This window comes from Rosa rugosa, chromosome 3 (genome assembly GCF_958449725.1).
Source record: "Rosa rugosa chromosome 3, drRosRugo1.1, whole genome shotgun sequence".
NCBI classification, from domain to species: domain Eukaryota; kingdom Viridiplantae; phylum Streptophyta; class Magnoliopsida; order Rosales; family Rosaceae; genus Rosa; species Rosa rugosa.
Window position 1 is genome coordinate 38,750,628 of NC_084822.1, and position 20,259 is coordinate 38,770,886.

The 20,259-nt window shown below is 40.1% G+C and overlaps 2 protein-coding genes and 2 long non-coding RNA genes across 4 annotated transcripts; 3 read left to right on the forward strand and 1 right to left on the reverse strand.

Annotated features, from left to right (window-relative positions):
- LOC133740950 (uncharacterized) lies at positions 1–2,559 on the forward strand. Its single transcript, XR_009861530.1, has 3 exons — positions 1–745; positions 1,299–1,377; positions 2,348–2,559. It is a non-coding gene; the product is annotated as an uncharacterized LOC133740950 (long non-coding RNA).
- Positions 2,560–7,012: 4,453 nt separating this feature from the next.
- On the forward strand, positions 7,013–9,571 carry LOC133740883 (uncharacterized). The gene is made up of 3 exons (XR_009861482.1): positions 7,013–7,757; positions 8,311–8,389; positions 9,360–9,571. It is a non-coding gene; the product is annotated as an uncharacterized LOC133740883 (long non-coding RNA).
- Positions 9,572–11,477: 1,906 nt separating this feature from the next.
- Positions 11,478–15,843, forward strand: LOC133735374 (nuclear transport factor 2). Its single transcript, XM_062162786.1, has 10 exons — positions 11,478–11,658; positions 12,114–12,174; positions 12,314–12,451; positions 12,857–13,142; positions 13,222–13,598; positions 13,793–13,970; positions 14,070–14,191; positions 14,283–14,342; positions 14,582–14,645; positions 15,061–15,843. The coding sequence occupies exons 2-10, from the start codon at positions 12,127–12,129 to the stop codon at positions 15,432–15,434; spliced, it is 1,647 nt and encodes a 548-aa protein (XP_062018770.1). The 5' UTR covers positions 11,478–11,658; positions 12,114–12,126; the 3' UTR covers positions 15,435–15,843.
- A 753-nt stretch (positions 15,844–16,596) lies between these two features.
- LOC133735372 (senescence-associated carboxylesterase 101-like) lies at positions 16,597–19,512 on the reverse strand. The gene is made up of 4 exons (XM_062162785.1): positions 19,071–19,512; positions 18,645–18,984; positions 17,996–18,541; positions 16,597–17,768 (listed from the first exon to the last, which is right to left on the reverse strand). The coding sequence occupies exons 1-4, from the start codon at positions 19,082–19,084 to the stop codon at positions 16,962–16,964; spliced, it is 1,707 nt and encodes a 568-aa protein (XP_062018769.1). The 5' UTR covers positions 19,085–19,512; the 3' UTR covers positions 16,597–16,961.
- Between the last annotated feature and the right edge of the window lie 747 nt (positions 19,513–20,259).

A 20,259-nucleotide genomic window follows, 5' to 3' on the forward strand; every position in this document is an offset into this window, starting at 1 on the left:
TTCTTCTTTCTCTCTCTCGCTCGACCGAAACCGAAAACAGAGCAAAGGCTCTTCGGTCTCTCTCTACCTCCACCGGCCACCAAACGGCGTCGAACCACTTCCTTTTGCTTCGTCTCAGCCTTGCGCAGCTGCCAGAGGCAGCCTTGCACCGTGACACGGCCACCAGCGGCGGCGGGAAGCTCCGCCCGGTTTGAGCTCGTTTTGGAAACAAGCTTGATATCTCAAGCTACCGGTCACCAATCCTCACCAAAATCCATCCACAAGCTCGCCTCAACTTCCTGAAAACTCCCAGAAGCAGCCTCACACGGCGGCGTGGCCCGTAGCAGTGGCTGCAAGTCAAACCCAACCAAGAACGAGACCGGAGCTATCGATCAAGATATCTCGAGCTGTAGTGCATCGTTTTGATTGATTCTTTTTCCAGTGGGTTCCCCTTGATGTTATTAACAACTCTCTAGAAGGCATCGAGGCCTGAAATTGAAGCTTTGACGTCGAAATCGAGCCTTGCCGGATTCTGCAAAATTCTGGAATTTTTCCGACCACCGAAGCTTTCGATCGGTATATCTCGAGCTACAGACCATATTTTTCTGTGATTCTTGAACCAGTGAGTTCTTCTTGAGTTTCTTAACAACTCTTCAGAAGAAATCGAAGCCTTAAATTGACGTTTTTACGTCGAATTGGAGCTCGCCGTTTTCTGCAGTTTCTCGCCGGTTTCTGGAAAATTCCGGCCACCTTCATACTGTTCAAGGTAATTTTCGACCCCTTCCGGTCATTTTCAGACTTCGTGCTAGTTATGAAAGTTGTCAAGCATGATGAGAGGAAGAAGAGCAGCCCGGCCCCGACACCATTGGTGGTGGTCGGCGGCGGCTCTGCCACTAACTCCGGCGGCCCTTTCCGGCCACCTCCGGGGATCAAAAATATGGTTTCTGTACATTTTCAGATTCTATATTTCAATACGATCATTTTGATTTATTATACGCAATTTTTGGTTATCATATGATTAAGTTATGAATTTTTACGTTTCGATCGATTTTGATCGTTTGATTCATGATATGTGAAGTTAGGACCGTCAGATGGACTTGTAGTTTTGATATGATGATCTTATGACTGTCCCATTGGCTTTGTGTGGTCATGGGCGAAGATCCGACCGTTGGATCTTCGTATAAATGCAAAACAGTGATTAGGAAGGCGATCCGTGAGGATCCGACCGTTGGATCATCATTTAATTTCAATCCGACCGTTGGATTGTCGTTTGATTATGTTTTTGAGTTATTGGCTAAGTTAAGGTCATGTTTGATTAGGTGATCGACGGTTTGATTTGGCGGACGATTCGTGAAATTGTATTTTGAGCTGTTAAGAAGACGCAGCGGGAATTTAGAGGTGAGTAAACCTCACGTGGTTCATATTACGAACCGAATAAATTTAATTACCTTATTTTGTCGTAATTGCGTGAAAATATTTATGGAATAAATATTTGTTTTAAAATCATATGGACTTGATCAACTACGGTCCATGGGTAAGTAAAATGATTTTTACTATACAAATGAATTTCTCGGTTTTATTGCATGTGAACTATAGTTGGTAATAGTGATTATCCCTGAGCGGATAATTACGTATATATATATTTACGTGATTATATGTGGAATGGTGTGACTTTGAAGAGTGTGGAATTTGGGATGATTAAAATACTATGAATTGAAATTTGACTTATCATATTTATATGTGATGATCATGATTGATGAGTTCTTGTTAATATTCATGATTTACATTGGAGTATGTATAGAGTTAGAGAATGTAGGGTTCTGAGGATGAGGTGTCCGAAGTTCGACGGTTAAGGATAACCGGAGTGTTTGTGTGCTGAGGACGGGGATGTCCAAGGTGCGACGGTTTATTATTAACCGAAGTTGTGTGCTGAGGACGGGGATGTCCAAAGCGCGACGGTTTATTATTAACCGAAGTATATGGTGCTGAGGACGGGGATGTCCAAAGCGCGACGGTTATAGTGTTAACCGAAGTATTTTTGCCGTTGCTTGACCCTAGGCCAAGGTGTCAGAGGTAACGAGGCAGTTAGAGCTCTAACGTGTTATTGGGATGGACCAGAGTGGTGTTATGTGGGTTGGGTGTTTGCAGGACCAGTGTGGTGTATTGTGATTTGAGGATTGTGAAAATGTATTCCTTGTGGTTTTCCATGAGTGGTTTGATGTCTCTTTGCAGACGTAATACTGTTGAATTTTACTTGAATTGTAATTTAATAAATCAACAGTTCTTTCTTGTTTACTCATACTGGCTGTAAAAAGCTTACCGGGTTTTGTGTTGTTGCAACTCCGGGTACACTATTCAAATTGTGTAGCGGGTAATCCTACAGGACAGGAGAACCAGGACGGTGATCGTGCGGTTAGAGCAATGGTTATAGTTTTACAGCAATTGTAATAGTGAGGCGAGTTAAGCTCATTTGAGCATTACAATTTGATTTGGTGGGAGTGTGCTGTAATAAATAACTTGAGGATTTGGGTTATTGTAAATTTGAGAGTTGTGAAGTGTGGTTGTTTGTGAGAAAAAAATTCAGGATGTTAATTGTAATTTGTTATTATTCATGTTTCGGATTTGAATTGATTATTCAAAATTCGGGGCGTGACAGTTTGGTATCAGAGCGTAAGGTGCATATTTGGTGATGTGTCAATACCTTCCGAGTGATGGCCCGTCTGCAGCGGATCCCCATCGTGTGCTCTTCGGTATTGGCTAAGTCATTGGGTATGCGTGAGTGTTGGGAGTTGTTTAGACCGCTAGGTCGTTTTAGGAACGTGAATGCCTTCCCTATAGTATTGACTTGGTTAATATGAATTTGTATTTGACTTATACTGTGTTTTAAGTGTTATACATGTATTAGCCAAGCATACTATACTCCTTAGGTGATGGATATTCGAAGGGGTTGTACTTAGAACCTTACAGTTGTCTTGTAGGTTCGTATGGGAATAAGTTCAGTGGCCGCGAGTTACAATCCTTGAGGAATAGGAACCTCTTGATTCAACTCTGTTAAGTCAACGAGGATTGTTTTATGGAAGTGAGGTTCTTTTGGATGTTGAAGTGTTTGGTTGAAGGCATGATGTGGACCTATGCACATACCTAGTGTGGATACGAGTATTAATGGATAGAAAGTTTGCCTTCTTAAGTTGGACGTACATATGTTTTTGGATGAGATATACATGTCAAATAATAGATATCTTGTTTTGTAACGAGATGTCTTAGTGGGGTTTTGGTAATTGGCATGGGTGATGTGTTTAAAGTGGCTTTGAGATAACTATGCTAATCTTGTGTGAGATTGAGTTATTAGTATAGATTGAGAAGGTTTTGTAGTGACGCTATATACACAACGTGATGAACTTTTAGAAGGAAAAGTTATGAGTAAAGGTATGGGTTTTTCCCTGATGTCTATAGTAGACTTGTGCATATGGCAGCGTTTGTGGCAGTGCCAGTAATGATTTTGTAGCAGCTTTCGTAGCAATGCTTATGTGATAGGCAGCTTGTGTAGTAGTGCTTGTGTGGCAGTGCTGGTAGTGCTTTAGTGGTAGTTTGTGTGACAAGGAATTTTATGGGGGCTAGATAAAGCTAGGCTTTATCTTGATTGTATTCTAAGTGGTAGGACACCTGTAAACAGGGATTGGAAATTCTCCGTTTGGACACCTTGGTCTGTTGACCTGACTATGACTTGTGGACATAGTTTTATTTAAGTGAAGGAAATTGATTTTGTGAACTAGTTTTCTTAAGTTTTGGATCGTAGTATGGAGTTGGACTGAAGTGAATTTGAGGTTGTTGTGTTTTAAGTTTAAGTAGGCGGGACACTTAAAGTTTTGAAATGGAATTTGATCTTGGTCGGTAATTAATGGGGAGATTTAGAGTCAACTCTCTGTAAATGTTATTAGATGAGGGTGTGTTTCTGTGGTGATGGATTTTAGGAGAAATGGTTAAGTGCAATTTTGGGTATTGATTGTAGTGACATTGTTGGGTATCCATAGTGGTTCAAGTGAATTACTATGCGATATGGAGTTTGATTCGGTTTCTAAATCGTAAATTCATAGGGTATGAATTGTGGTAAGTTTAATGGAGAAATTAATAGAGGAAATGGTTGAGATTTTATAAGATTTGTATGAGTAACTCTAAGGATGTGGGTTTTTCCTAGCTAACTCAGGATGTGTTTAGCTTTATTAAACCCTAATTCTAACGACAAAATTGTTGTGTTTGGTTTGACTCTAAGGATGCTAGCTAGACCCCTGTGCAACTTAATTGATTGTTTGTGATAAATCATTATGATTGATGTGTGCAGTAGAGTTGTTTATGGTTTTGAAAATAGTATTGGGTGACCAAGGTTCGATCATTGGTGTTGTTGTTGGTTAAACAAAAAGAAAAGAAAACATGCACACCATCTTATTGATTTAATATTACAAAAAGGAAATTGGAACTACGCTATACTAAGCCTAATTGGTAGCTCCGGATGGGTTGAGGCTGAGCTCAAGAGAAACGTTAGAGCCACTGTTGTAACCGCCTGAGCCACCAGAATAGTAACCAAATGCGCTACCTTCCTCAGAAGTAGTCTTCGGGTTACCAAAGACGTCCTCGCCGTGCACGAGGAACAGAGGAAGAGTTTCAACCTCCTGGTGATCTCCTCCTCGTTGTTGCAGGGATGTTTGTCCTCCTGTTGTGCCAAAAGAGTTGTACTGGTATTAGTGTTGAAGTGTGAGGAAGAATATGAAACAAAATTTAAATCAAGAAATCCTTCATTACCAGTAGAATAGGTGGAACCAAAGTTGAGATCAATGGATCTACCATCATCAGTAGAACTAGTGGACCCAAAATTGATGTCAATGGATCCACCAGCTGGCCCAAAATTGATGTCGATGGATCCACCAGCACCAGTAGAACCAGTGGACCCAAAATTGAGATCAATGGATCCACCAGTACCAGGAGAACTAGTTCCCATGGGCACTTGAGCAGCCTGATTGCACCTCTTCATCTGCTTCTCTCGAGCCCTGACATTCTGGAACCAAAAATAAATGTTCTTGCCCTCAACCTGTCCATACTGTTGCAGCTGGAGACAGATCTCGTGAATCTGCTCTGTAGTTGGGGTCTTAACTCCCTTGTCGTAGTAAAGATCCCTGAGGATCCTTATTTGATCTGGAGTAGGAACCCACCTGGCACGGCTTCGCCAGAAATCTGTGTTGGCACTACTCCCGGCTGCTTGGTTGTTTCCTCCATCCTCGATTTGTTGCTGGGTTTGTAGCTCCATTAGTTGCAGAGTTCGTGGTTCCATGGTGATGAGTTGAGAGGAAGTGTAAATTGAAGAACGAAGTTGTTGAGTGTTTGTGGGAGATTGACCTTAGAAGGATTAAGGTCGATGAAGGGGTATTGGAGATCTGAAAGTTCAGAGGAAAGAAGAGATCGAATCTTCAAATGGAAGAAAAGATCTGAGAGAGAAGGATTGAAGATTTGAGAGTGAAAAAAACTGGGGATTTGAGAAGAGAAAGGCTGAAGAGTTGAGAGAGAAAGGCTTGAGCTCGGAAGAAAATTTCTTTTCCTTTGGAGTGAACAGTCGCGTCTCCAGAATGCACCTATTTATAGAACAAGGTGAGCAGATCTCCACCGTTGGATGAACGATCTCAGAATTTGAATCCACGCGTTGGATTAAAGTCGCCCCGAAACCCGGAAAAGCTGTTGGCGCGTGTTGAGCGTGTAAGGGGACCGAGGGAATCTCGAGGCGCTGTGGCAGACAGCTGTAGCCGAAAGCAGATTTGACTGCCGTAAATCACGGAAGGGATAAGCCGTGACACAAGTGGGCCGTACTTGGGCCTGTCTCGGATCAAGGCATCACTGTAGCTGTGGGTGGAGGCCTGATGGGCCGAGTTTCAGAAACAGTTTTGGACATGATGGGCCGAGTTTCTGAAACAGTTTTGGATGAGTTGGGCCGGATTTCTGTAACAGTTTTGGATACGTTGGGCTGGGTTTCTGCAACAGTCTTGGATGTTTTGGGCCGAATTGTTGAAACAGTTGAAACAGTTGGTTTAAATAAAAGGATTGGTATGGATAATAACGTGAGCAGCCGTGCTCGAGTGGTTGAGTGTAAAGTTCGTGTACAAGAGGTCTGAGGTTCGAACCTCGCCTCTCGTTTATTTTTATTATGTTCGTTTAAGACATAATAAGTTTAACGTTTGTACACATTATATTAAGCATAGCTTGTGCTCCAGTGGTTGGGAGCGAAGCATTGGTTTAGGGGGTCTGGAGTTCGAGACTTGCCTCCACTTATATTTTATTTATGTCGCTTATGACATAATAAATATAACAAGTGAGCATATATTAATGAAAGCAGTTCTTGCTTCAGTGGTTGGGAGCAAGACCTTCGTGTTTGAGGTCAGGAGTTCGAAACTTACCTCTTACATTATTTTTGGAATCTTGTATATACTCAGTATACGGACGTATTTTTATACGTAGAGCAGTAGTTTCGAAAATTTCTACAGTTTATTCTGTATAAACTACAGAAAACTTTAAATCGGGAGAAATGGACTCGCGATTAAATTTCGGGACGAAATTTCTTTAAGGAGGGTAGATTGTAATACCCGCAATTTTCCATTTCGTCTCGTGAAATTGTGCGAATTGATTAAAGTGCTTTTGCACGAATATTACCCGAAATAATTCAACTTTTTGAATTATCGAAGTTTCGAAATATTCGTTTTAACAAAAGCTCGAATTGTGCGATTCAAGAAAAATCGACTTTTCTACGTACGGAATTTGGGAAAAACTTCCTTCATAAAAGTTGTAGAGCTCGTCGATATGATCGCGTGCATATGTCGAACGAAATTTTTGGAGTTCGTACGATTATGTTACGAATTTTGGAAATATGAGATTCTTTTTATAATCTCTTTTCCTCGGATTCCCTTTTAGAAATTTCTTTTTCTTCCTTTTCCTTTTCCTTTTCCTTTCCTCCGGGTCTCCTTCCTTCTTTTTCTTTTTCTCTTTTTTTTTTTTCTTCTTCTTTCTCTCTCTCGCTCGACCGAAACCGAAAACAGAGCAAAGGCTCTTCGGTCTCTCTCTACCTCCACCGGCCACCAAACGGCGTCGAACCACTTCCTTTTGCTTCGTCTCAGCCTTGCGCAGCTGCCAGAGGCAGCCTTGCACCGTGACACGGCCACCAGCGGCGGCGGGAAGCTCCGCCCGGTTTGAGCTCGTTTTGGAAACAAGCTTGATATCTCAAGCTACCGGTCACCAATCCTCACCAAAATCCATCCACAAGCTCGCCTCAACTTCCTGAAAACTCCCAGAAGCAGCCTCACACGGCGGCGTGGCCCGTAGCAGTGGCTGCAAGTCAAACCCAACCAAGAACGAGACCGGAGCTATCGATCAAGATATCTCGAGCTGTAGTGCATCGTTTTGATTGATTCTTTTTCCAGTGGGTTCCCCTTGATGTTATTAACAACTCTCTAGAAGGCATCGAGGCCTGAAATTGAAGCTTTGACGTCGAAATCGAGCCTTGCCGGATTCTGCAAAATTCTGGAATTTTTCCGACCACCGAAGCTTTCGATCGGTATATCTCGAGCTACAGACCATATTTTTCTGTGATTCTTGAACCAGTGAGTTCTTCTTGAGTTTCTTAACAACTCTTCAGAAGAAATCGAAGCCTTAAATTGACGTTTTTACGTCGAATTGGAGCTCGCCGTTTTCTGCAGTTTCTCGCCGGTTTCTGGAAAATTCCGGCCACCTTCATACTGTTCAAGGTAATTTTCGACCCCTTCCGGTCATTTTCAGACTTCGTGCTAGTTATGAAAGTTGTCAAGCATGATGAGAGGAAGAAGAGCAGCCCGGCCCCGACACCATTGGTGGTGGTCGGCGGCGGCTCTGCCACTAACTCCGGCGGCCCTTTCCGGCCACCTCCGGGGATCAAAAATATGGTTTCTGTACATTTTCAGATTCTATATTTCAATACGATCATTTTGATTTATTATACGCAATTTTTGGTTATCATATGATTAAGTTATGAATTTTTACGTTTCGATCGATTTTGATCGTTTGATTCATGATATGTGAAGTTAGGACCGTCAGATGGACTTGTAGTTTTGATATGATGATCTTATGACTGTCCCATTGGCTTTGTGTGGTCATGGGCGAAGATCCGACCGTTGGATCTTCGTATAAATGCAAAACAGTGATTAGGAAGGCGATCCGTGAGGATCCGACCGTTGGATCATCATTTAATTTCAATCCGACCGTTGGATTGTCGTTTGATTATGTTTTTGAGTTATTGGCTAAGTTAAGGTCATGTTTGATTAGGTGATCGACGGTTTGATTTGGCGGACGATTCGTGAAATTGTATTTTGAGCTGTTAAGAAGACGCAGCGGGAATTTAGAGGTGAGTAAACCTCACGTGGTTCATATTACGAACCGAATAAATTTAATTACCTTATTTTGTCGTAATTGCGTGAAAATATTTATGGAATAAATATTTGTTTTAAAATCATATGGACTTGATCAACTACGGTCCATGGGTAAGTAAAATGATTTTTACTATACAAATGAATTTCTCGGTTTTATTGCATGTGAACTATAGTTGGTAATAGTGATTATCCCTGAGCGGATAATTACGTATATATATATTTACGTGATTATATGTGGAATGGTGTGACTTTGAAGAGTGTGGAATTTGGGATGATTAAAATACTATGAATTGAAATTTGACTTATCATATTTATATGTGATGATCATGATTGATGAGTTCTTGTTAATATTCATGATTTACATTGGAGTATGTATAGAGTTAGAGAATGTAGGGTTCTGAGGATGAGGTGTCCGAAGTTCGACGGTTAAGGATAACCGGAGTGTTTGTGTGCTGAGGACGGGGATGTCCAAGGTGCGACGGTTTATTATTAACCGAAGTTGTGTGCTGAGGACGGGGATGTCCAAAGCGCGACGGTTTATTATTAACCGAAGTATATGGTGCTGAGGACGGGGATGTCCAAAGCGCGACGGTTATAGTGTTAACCGAAGTATTTTTGCCGTTGCTTGACCCTAGGCCAAGGTGTCAGAGGTAACGAGGCAGTTAGAGCTCTAACGTGTTATTGGGATGGACCAGAGTGGTGTTATGTGGGTTGGGTGTTTGCAGGACCAGTGTGGTGTATTGTGATTTGAGGATTGTGAAAATGTATTCCTTGTGGTTTTCCATGAGTGGTTTGATGTCTCTTTGCAGACGTAATACTGTTGAATTTTACTTGAATTGTAATTTAATAAATCAACAGTTCTTTCTTGTTTACTCATACTGGCTGTAAAAAGCTTACCGGGTTTTGTGTTGTTGCAACTCCCGGTACACTATTCAAATTGTGTAGCGGGTAATCCTACAGGACAGGAGAACCAGGACGGTGATCGTGCGGTTAGAGCAATGGTTATAGTTTTACAGCAATTGTAATAGTGAGGCGAGTTAAGCTCATTTGAGCATTACAATTTGATTTGGTGGGAGTGTGCTGTAATAAATAACTTGAGGATTTGGGTTATTGTAAATTTGAGAGTTGTGAAGTGTGGTTGTTTGTGAGAAAAAAATTCAGGATGTTAATTGTAATTTGTTATTATTCATGTTTCGGATTTGAATTGATTATTCAAAATTCGGGGCGTGACAAAACAGAGAAAGGAGTAAGAACAGGAAGGAAAAGAGAAGGAAGGGAGATGGAGAGGGGGAGAGAGAGAATAACAAAAAGGTGAAGAGGAGAACGAATAAGCATAAGAGAGGATTGTAGTTTTTTTTGAAATTGGTGCGGGTCTCTCTTGTTTCGGTAATAAGAAGAGAAATGAGAACTTGGTGAAATCAGTGCTGAGGTTCTTCTAATTTGCTTTTGCAATGGTTCTTTTTGTTTAATTTTCCTTTTTATTATGATTTTGAGATGTAAGCAGTTTTGTTAAACTGATTTTGCTTTGTAGTTTAATTCATCAGTTTTGCTTATTTGTCCTTTTGGATGATTTAAAATTGGATGTGATTGAGCTTAGTCTGTTTCTATGAAATTAATCTGCTTGTGTGAGGGAATTCTAATTCTACAGTTATCATTGGATTATGGTGCTAATGAACCTTTGGATTGGGTAAAAAGGGTATGTGTGTGGGTAGTGTAATTTTATTATGAAATTGAAATATTTCGTATCCTGGATTTGTGCATGTATCAGAGGTGTGTTCCATATTTTGTGAACTTTTGAAAATCAGTAGTTAACGTTGTAAATAGCATTCAAACTGTTTACATAGTACGAATCTTCTAGCCAACAGAAAGGCGGTGTTGGTGTTGTGCACAATATTTATTATGTGACCATGATCAATGACATGATCGTCGGGCTTATGTAGCCCTAAGCTTTGATAGCCAAAGACATAGTTAAAGGACGTGCAATGACACTCCATTATTATTAATGCATTGGGCTTAGTAGCCTTAGGCTTCGGTAGCCCTACGCTTTGATAGCCAAAGACATAGCTAAAGGGGTCCAGTGGTAGTCCATTATTATTAATGCATTAGGCTTATGTAGCCTAAGCTTGGTAGCGAAAGACATAGCTAAAGGACATGCAATTACATTCCATTAATAGTATGATAATGCATCGGGCTTAGGTAGCCCTAAGTTTTGGTAGCCAACTATGTGCCGTGGTAGCCTATTATTATTACATTGTATGATTATCTGATAGTAATTGTTGTTTTCGGAAAAACATTATAATTATTAGCCCAATAGTTTGATCTTAATTTATATGGAAGTACTGTAGTTAGTAAAGAACAAGTTTTACATTTGTGTTGTTATCAGTAACGTGTCTGGTTTTGATTTTGTGGGCTGGTTCGTTTCAATCTGCCCAAAAATTCAACAGGGTTAAGTGGTTTAGCCACATATACTGCCAGTATTAAAATTTCGAATCAATCAGCCCTCACTTGGCTTACACTAACAAAACATAAACCCCTCAAAATTAGTCGTTTTGATATTGCTACGTCCATCAATACGAGAAATTTTGATCCATTACGCATAAGCCATGCTGAAAATCGGCATCACCATCGCCAACCCTAACTCCACCTTTGACAAACTGACTTGAAGTCAGTCACTACCACCGGCCAAAATAAAACAATTTCGACAAATTTGATTTTGTTGTATTAGTAAATCTTTTTAGAGCTCATATGAGACTTTGGATTTTTTTTTTTTGACTTTGTCAAGGGGAACCTAAAGGCTTCCTAGGACCAAGATAAACCACTTCGGCGCATGTGAAATGCTCCAACTGTGCATTGCAGCACAGTGCCTAGTCATTTTGACAGCTTCGGGGTTCGAACCTAGGTTGGGGAGTACACCCAACAAGACTTTGGATTTGCTTTTGGTGAAAATTTTAAAAGAGTGCAATCAAATAAAAAAAAATTAAAAAAAAAAACCTTCTGGAATTTTCTAATAAACAAAAAAGCATTTCGTGATAATATAAATAGCCAAAAACCCTTTGCGTTTTTCTCTCTCTCTCTCTCTCTCTCTCCCCTCAACACTCCTCCCAAACCAACCGCTCTCGCGCCTCTTGAAGATCCAGCAAAACCCTAGACACCGCCAAACCTCCATCGGAGGTGAGAGAAGTCACTATCAACCACCAATCTTCTCCTCTTCTCTCACCTCGCTACCTCCGATCCACCAACTCAGGTGCCTCCTCTCGCTCTTCAACTCTCTTACGTTGCTCTCTTCAATTTGTTCTTGAAATTTCTGCTTCCTTCAGATCTCGCTTTGTTATACTCAAATCTGAAATCACTATTTTGACTTGTACTGAAATTCTACGCTTCGAAAGGGTTTTCCTTTTTTTTTTTTTGTTTTTTGAGCTGATTCAGCTAGGGAATGAGTAGAGATTTTATGTATAACAGCGTGAGATAGATGAGTAAAGTGGATTAATTTTGTGAAAAGATTTACAGTGTTTTAGTTAATCGGAGAAAAAGGTGTATTTTTTATATTGAAATTCAGTTAAATTATGTAAGAAAAACGCTCGGAAGTTTCAATTGAAAGCAGTGGAGACTTTTGGAATTGAGTTTTCTTCCTTGTACAAATTGAATGGTTGATCTTATTTTATTGGTTCGTTATGTTTAATGGTTTGTTTTGGTTTATAGAGGTTGAACAGAGATGGCGTCCCCGGCGGTGCAGCAGCAAGTAGCTCCTACTGCCGATGTGGTATGTATTGATATTAGGGCCCTTGATATTATATACAATAGTAGTCGAATTTTTTTTTAAAATAATTTTTTATTATTTTTATAAGAGAGTTCCTTGAGGTTGCTAATTGAACTCGAATGAAACATTTGGTTAAATATAGGTTGGCAATGCGTTTGTTCTTCAGTACTACCATATCTTGGAGCAGTCTCCTGAGCATGTTTACCGATTTTATCAAGATGATAGTAAGTTTGGTCGCCCTGAGGATAATGGGATGATGAAGACTGTAACCACCATGGATGTAAGCTCCTTTCATACCCTTGGTTTCTTTTTAGTGTCACCCTTTATGTTTATGTAAGATCACAATATATCAAAGTGTCCTGTTTGCGGCCTAGTGGTTTAAAGACAGTGTATCTTTAATGTATATTTTGTGTACTGCCGAGCTAATACTGATATAATCTCTGGGAACTTAGAGAAATCAGAAAAGTCTGCATATAATTCTTTTGCTAATCTTGATTTAGTGGCAGTTTTAGACCACTTATTTGTTAGAGCCAGGAGATTGTGGGTTCTTGTTACTTTTGTATATCTAAAGCTGAAAATTTGAGATTTTCATCAACTTGATAGAACAATTTGAATTATGTACTCCTAGTGGAACATATAAACTTCTGAGAATTTGACTCCTGTGGGTTTTGATTTTATTGGGCAGATAATCAACAGGAAAATAGTTGAGAATGGGAAGCTCAGTGCAAATGTTGTAACTGTGGATGCTCAAGAATCTTTCAATAGGGGTGTATTTGTCCTTGTGACTGGGTTTATAATTGGAAAGGACAATTTGAGGAAAAAATTTACCCAAAGCTTTTTCTTGGCACCACAAGAGAAAGGTGGCTTCTATGTTTTGAATGATGTTTTCAGATATGTGGATGATTCCATTCACCAAAATACGGACCATGGTTCAGTTGCTGATGTTGAACCTCCTCTTACTTCGGAGCACGGTATGTATTATAATGATTATTATGTGAAATTTACAGCTTTTATGTGCTCTAATTGATGTTGAGAGTAATTCTGTTGCAGATCCTTCTTTTCCAGACAGTCGTGTTTCTGAGCCTGTTACTGCTGTTTCTGAAGACGTCACTGTGGAGGAAGTATATAATCCTCCTGAGAATGGGGAAGTTCCAATTGAAGTAGAGGAAATTCCAGTACCTGAAGTTGTCGATGAAATCCCAGATGATTCAGAGGTAGTGACTGAATCTGGATACTCGGCACCGGTTGTGGCCATGGTGGAATCTGAGAAACCTGCATCGGTGGTGGACGATGCTAAATACTCAGCAACTGTGGTGGCTGAAGCTGGACGTTCTGCACCGGTGGTGGCAGAATCTGTACATTCGGCACCGGTGGTGGTCGGATCTACTCCTAAATCAGAAGTGCCTAAGAAGTCATATGCCTCAATTGTAAGTGGCTGTTATGCAGTATATCATCCTTCAAAGTCTTTCATATTTGTGATGTTTTCTGCTTTCAGTTGCAGTTATGGTATTCCATTTGTGGTTAATTCAGTGATAAATGTGTCCAAAAAAAGAAAAAGAAACACTCCTTTATTGTTTATCTGTCCTTTGCTGGGGTCTTATATAGTAACCACTTGTTCCAGGTTAAGGTTATGAAGGAGAGTGCTTTACCATTTTCTACTCCTGCACATGCTTCTGTGAGAGCTATCCCAAAGCCCCAAGAGCAGCGGGTCATTGCTGCTCCACAACCTGCTTCAATTTCTGAAACAGTAGTTTCCAGCACAAATGCTAAAGAAGATGGGAACCAACCAGAGGCTGAAGGTGTGCAATTCATTCATGCTAGTTACCTTGATCTCACTTCTATTGTTTGCTGTATAATGTCATGCTTGTGTAATAATATAATTATGCTATCGTGAACAGTTGAAGGGCACTCTATCTACATCAAAGGTCTGCCTTTTAATGCCACACCTGCTCTAATAGAGAATGAATTCAAAAAATTTGGACCCATCAAGAACGGTGGTGTACAAGTTAGAACTCAAAAGGTTTGTCCTTTCTCAACTTGGCTTATCTTCTGATTTATGAGATCTTTGTATAGTAACATAGGTTTATCATCCCTTCACCTTTACATTACAGGGCTTTGGTTTTGGGTTTGTGGAATTTGAGGATGCAAGTGCTGTACAAAGTGCACTAGAGGTACTTAACTAGTTTGGTGTGCTGAGTCTCTTCTTTTTTCATACTGTGATATCTTGGTATGTTTGAACAAAATGATAGTACTAATCTGTTCTGTTTTCCCTTGCTCTTAGTATTGTTGGCCATGTTTCCTTCATTAAGAAAGGCAAAAAGAATGTAGTTGATATTTGAATCCCTTGGTTTTGCATCTGTTCTTTTATTTTCAACTTCTAATATGAATTGTATCTCGATATGTGTTTTAGGCTTCACCCATCATGATTAATGGACGCCAAGTTGTTGTTGAGGAAAAGAGATCTACGAGTCGAGGTGAGTGGAATTGACGTGAACATCTTTGTTTGTGACTAATGTCTCTACTAGTATAGGGATTTGAGTATGGGAACAGGGTGGTGGGTATATCTCTCTTTTGGTAGTGCATATCTTATAGATTAGTGTACATCTTTATTGATACTAGTTCTCTTTCTAGTATTCACGATCACAGTCAGAGTTGGGCAAATCAGTCTCATGGATCATTTGACACTAGTTCTCTTTCTGTTATTCATGGGTTTCATGGAGGCTGATGGGAAGTTGCTGTTCAATTTTCTGGCATGGGTGCTAATTCCAGCATTTAATAGGGAATTACTGTTTCGTAGTAGAGTTTTATTGAGATCTGCAGATATTTATAATCCTTCCACTCTTCAATTCTTGTTCTTAATGTTTCTTGTGTGTGTGTTCTTTTATGTAGGGGGGAATAGGGGAAGGTTTTCGTCTGGAAGGGGGAGTGGATACAGGAATGAAGGATCTAATGGGTACAGGAATGAAGGAGCTAATGGGTTCAGAAATGATGGACCTAATGCTGGATACCGAAATGATGCACCTAATGGATACCGGAGTGAGGGACCAAGAGGACGTGGAGGCTATGGAGGTGGTAGAGGTTATGGCCGCAGCGAATTCAAGTCCGAATTTGGAGGTAGGAATACAGGTAGGGGAGGATCATCGGGCCGTGGAGGTGATGGGTATCAGAGGTCTGAGAATGGTGGTCGAGTGAATCGTGCTGGTGGGCCGACTGTTAATGCAGCAGCCAAAAGTTCAGCTCCCCGGGTGTCTGCTTCTGCTTGAGAAAGTCTTGGCTTAAGTTGGTTAGTGGATACAAATGATTTTTTTGGAAGTATTTCAATGGTGAAGTTGTTTGATAGCATATTAAGAGGGCTGTTTCTGATCTTTTGGGGGATGTGAACCACCTAGTATAAACCATAGGATTTTCTTTGACCATTTTTTGTTTGCGGTTTTCATACTTGAGCTGCTTTTTGGGTTTGATAGTGGCCTAGATTCCTGCAAGTACATGTTTCCTGATGAATTGCTTGTGGCCTTGTGGGTCTCTATTCTCTTTATTTCGGAAGGAAGTGAGAATTGTTTAGGTTAGTTAGCAATTCGCCTTTTTGTTTAGGTTCTGCTGTACTCTTCGTGTTGTAGGTCTCTATGATTATTCAAGTAAATCTAATGTCTGCGGATGGTGTTATCTTGTCAAGGAATTTATCAAGCCTCAAGTACTATTAAGAAAAATTCTGAGAATGAACAGATGGAATGAGCATGGATTTGTTTTATTCATTTCCCAAAAGTCCAGGGATTGCAGCCCTGGCTTAGACATCTAGTCCCAATTCTAATCTGTTCCCATCTCTAAACTCATTCCTACTTGATTTAGACATTTTCTCTGTGCTTTAATCCTCAATGGACCTAATCATGAGGCTTTACAAAATGGATCAATGAAGGGGGGTTGATTGATTCTTGTTGAACCGAGTGCTTAAGCAGGAGCAGCAGCAGCAGCACTGCATGTTATTCTTAATGAAATCAATTGCATTTTCTTTTATAAAAATTGTCATGACCGTACTCTGCTATACAAACGTACTTATATGGACAAACTACGGTCAGTAAATCTGGAAAGATGCATATACTGAAACCCAAAAAAGGGCGCAGCACATCAACAAGAATAACAACACAAAACATTCAAGATTCGATCTGAACTGAAAAGGTTACATAGTCCAGCAAATTCATCTCAAATTTAGTTCCCGATAGCTATCTAGTTAGTTTCTCCACCATCTGCACATGCTGATTGTTGTCCTAGAATAGGAACTGGAGTCACATCCATCTGCGCTAGTTCTCAACATCGTTTGCTTCATGTGCTCTTTTTGCAACCACTTCTTGTAGACTACTTTTTCTTGGCGCTACAGTTTCCTTGTCCGTCACATTGATACTATGTGAATCAACGACTGACTGTTGAGAGTTGAAGAAAATAACAGTTTCTTCTGATTAGAGAATAAATATGCATACACCCACCAAGTTCCTGCTCTCGAGCAGGAAAGTCTTCCAGCCAAAATGGTGGTGGCACTAGTACAATCTTGACTAAATCAAAATGGTTATCAAGTGGATCTCATCATCTGCACCAACTCAAGATAAGTACCATATTCTTGCTTTCTTTCAGCCTATGGTGTATATTTTTTTATTTTGACAAAAGCAACCTACAAACAAAACAAAGATCCTAATACCATCAATATGGCAATTAGGCAAAGAAGAAATAGAAGAAAGATGGCACCAAACCAGGTACAATTAATTGGATATATGGTAATAAACTCGGTGAAGCTCCCTTCTTCATGTATACTTGAGGTAAGTGCGACTATTCATATAGTCGGCGAGCTGTGAGGAGTAAGAACTTCCAACCATTCCCTTGTATTCCTTCCACCATCGCATAAAACTGCTCTTCTCCAAGAAAATATCAGGACACACTGTATGGTTGTCGACGACATCCCACACATAGTCCTCAAACTCTTTCAACTCCTCGTTGTATGTTACTTTCTCTGCATCAGTAACTGCTTTCCCATTCTTCAAAAGGTTGCATAAGATAATGGCGTCCTCAACGCGTGCCCAGAAACAAGAATCCTCATTTGAAGTGGCAGCCACCTCTCTTTTGGGCTTTGGTTTCTGTGTTGCTTGCTTCTGCTCGAGCCATTTCTCCAACAAAATGAAATGTTTAGGCCTTTTCCCACCATTTTTGTAATTTCTCGCGCCACTTTTCTTGTAGAACTCTGCAATGTGAAGTGGTTCAATCATCCTTCTGTAGTTTGTACCCGCCCAAAGCCAACGTACTCCAAGGGGAGATCCTTCCATCTGAGGCTTATTCTCTACTTCTGTAGCTGTGTCCTCCCAGAAATTCCAAAGCCTTTTCTTGTACTCATTAACATTAATATCACTCGGATTGCACTGCCTTTTGTACATGTCATAGTATCCAGTGTTCAAAAAGTTTGACTCCTTCTTGTACCACTCGAATAAGGCCAAACACGTTTTCATTTTATTCAGTTTCTTGTCTGAACCAGAATTCTTCTTCTTCTGAATTAATAACTCTGTTTCATGTTTTTTCATCCTTCGAATCAGATTCTGCATCTCTGTATCGGGCAGTTGCTGTTACAAAGATTAAGGTTACAAATAACTCAGTAAGCTGCGAAACAAGTACAGAAAGATCATAATCATATTTCCCTTGGTTTTCTTTTTTTAAAATTTGATGTAGTTCTTTAAGGGTCCAAACTAAATACTAAACAAAGAGTAAAATGGTAATTTGTTGCAAAATGTATATATATTCAAGCATGAAGTTGCTATATGATAATAAAAAAGCATTGAAACTCTGCTACCTGTGTGAGAAATCCAATTACTAGAAGTTGTGTGACAATGCTTGCTTGAAGTGGATCTCTTTCCCTTTCAATAGACTGGGAACTGCTCTTACATAAAGCCTTGTGCTTGAGATCTTCCAAAACTTGACCGTAACGAAACTCTATATTAGGATCTTGGTTTTGTGCACTTACAGAATTGGTTGTCACCAATTGTTCCAAGATGAGGTCCGGATCCTCAGAGCAAGCACAGCCGGATGAAGAGCATAATAGGAATGCCCCGAAAGGCTTGTAAGTACCACTCGTATTTCGGGTTAGAAAAAGTTTAGGTGTAGGATCTTGGTTAGAGGCTACATGCAAGAAGCAAGATTTCCATGTTGCGAATTGCAACACGCATTGTCGGAGGTGTTCATCGCCAACAAGGGGTGAGCCAAAAGTAATGCAAAGGGGGCGTTTGGTTTTCAATAAATCTAGCCTTTTCAACAACCATAAGGTGAAAAGCGTAGCCACACTGCCTCCCACAGATTGTCCGGTGATGATTATTAGTGAAGTCTTACTAAGATTTATCAGCTGCAACATTAAAAAAGGTTACTTGCAAGCTAAGCTAGTCGCAATGATCAGGAACAAATAAGAGATCCAAGCAAGTTATTAGCTCTCAGTACCAACTACCAACCTCATTTTTCTTCCGATTCAGCTCATTGTAGTTGGAGCGAAAGAGCTTGATTGCTGATTGATTGATCGAGAAACTTCCGTTGCTTTTAGTGCATAAAAATTCAAAGTCAGTAAAATTGTCGGCCTTGAGATTTGACGATGAAATCAAGCCTTCTTCTTCTTGAAGAGAGCCAAGTGGAGTGCCAAAAGCTATGATGGTAAGATTTGAATCTTGGATTACATTGCACAAAGTTGGTTCTGCATTTGGATTAATCTGTTTTTGTTTCTGAATCACACTCCATGCCTGGTGTACCGGATCAGAGGTCACCACCAAGTTTGCCGATTCTAAACCGCTGCTAAATCTACCATCATCAAGAACAGGAGTCAAAGCATAGTAGAAAAACGAAAACTCATAAATCCTAGCAAAGAATAGGTGGAGTTTACTTACTGGTTGTGAATCATCTTGAATGTGCTCTCCTATTTGCTTAGAAACACAGCAGAATAATATGGGGCTAGAACAGACGGTAGTTTCAAGGGTCTCGAGTCTCGACACATGTGAGGATCAGCTTCTACTTAATTTCCTTCCAATCAGGAATCCACAAGGAACTTTACCCAGATCAACAAAGGACAGCAAGTCTTCGTCTTTGTATATGGCTAAGTCAACGTCAAGAATATATTCCAAATAATTCAAATGGTTCTCTTTCCTGCTTCTGGGTCTTTTCCAAATAATATTATAACCCTTTTGGGTTTTTATTTGATGCAGAAGAAAGAATATGATCAAAACAATGCACCGCACGCGTTTTCTAGTCATCCACATCTGCCTAAATTCACACTAGGAAATGGGATTTAGGAGTTTGGTTACATTGCATCAAATCAAGTAATTAGACGAGCTCAATGGAAGAAATGGATTAGCTCCAAGAATAGAAACAATGGAGCATTGCAGAAATGTATTGAGCTTGCAATTCCGTGGCAAAGATAAAAATGCATTACCTAGTACACAATTGTCTTTGACAAGTAAAAGTAGTAAAAGTGCATAATATTATATATCCACTACATCATTGCTTTAGTGGATATGTTTGGGAATAAGAGACATAGTATGCAGATTTACATTTCTGGGTCCAAGAAACAGTTCAAGGCAGTTTACTGATTATCACCAATTTGAATAATTTAGCATCCCAGGTAACCTCAAGTTGTATTCCCTAATAAAGATAAACCTAAGATTGACATGGAAAACAAGTATGCTACACTTAGATTGATGCCGATCTTCTCTATACCTAATACGAACAATTGGACATGCAAGGAGCAGCAACCGAACCCGAAAGTGGATAACAGCTTACTAGCTTCAGGACTAGCATTTGCAAATCCTCTAACTAGGGCTTCAGCAACTTGAGTCATTTATATCCCAAAGTTGCAGCCCTGAACAAACTCTAGATCATAATCAACGTGCTTTTCCCAGATTGGCTTGAACTAGTTCATGGCAATATCAAGCCAGGGCTTCATATTCCCATTGAAGTGCACCACTGCAGCATTGCGAATCTCGTCCATGCTGATGCTCGGATTATAGCCAAGTCCCAGAACATGCCATGACTTGTCCAGTGGCTTTGTTGTTGAGTAAAATGTGATCAAACCTGGGGGTA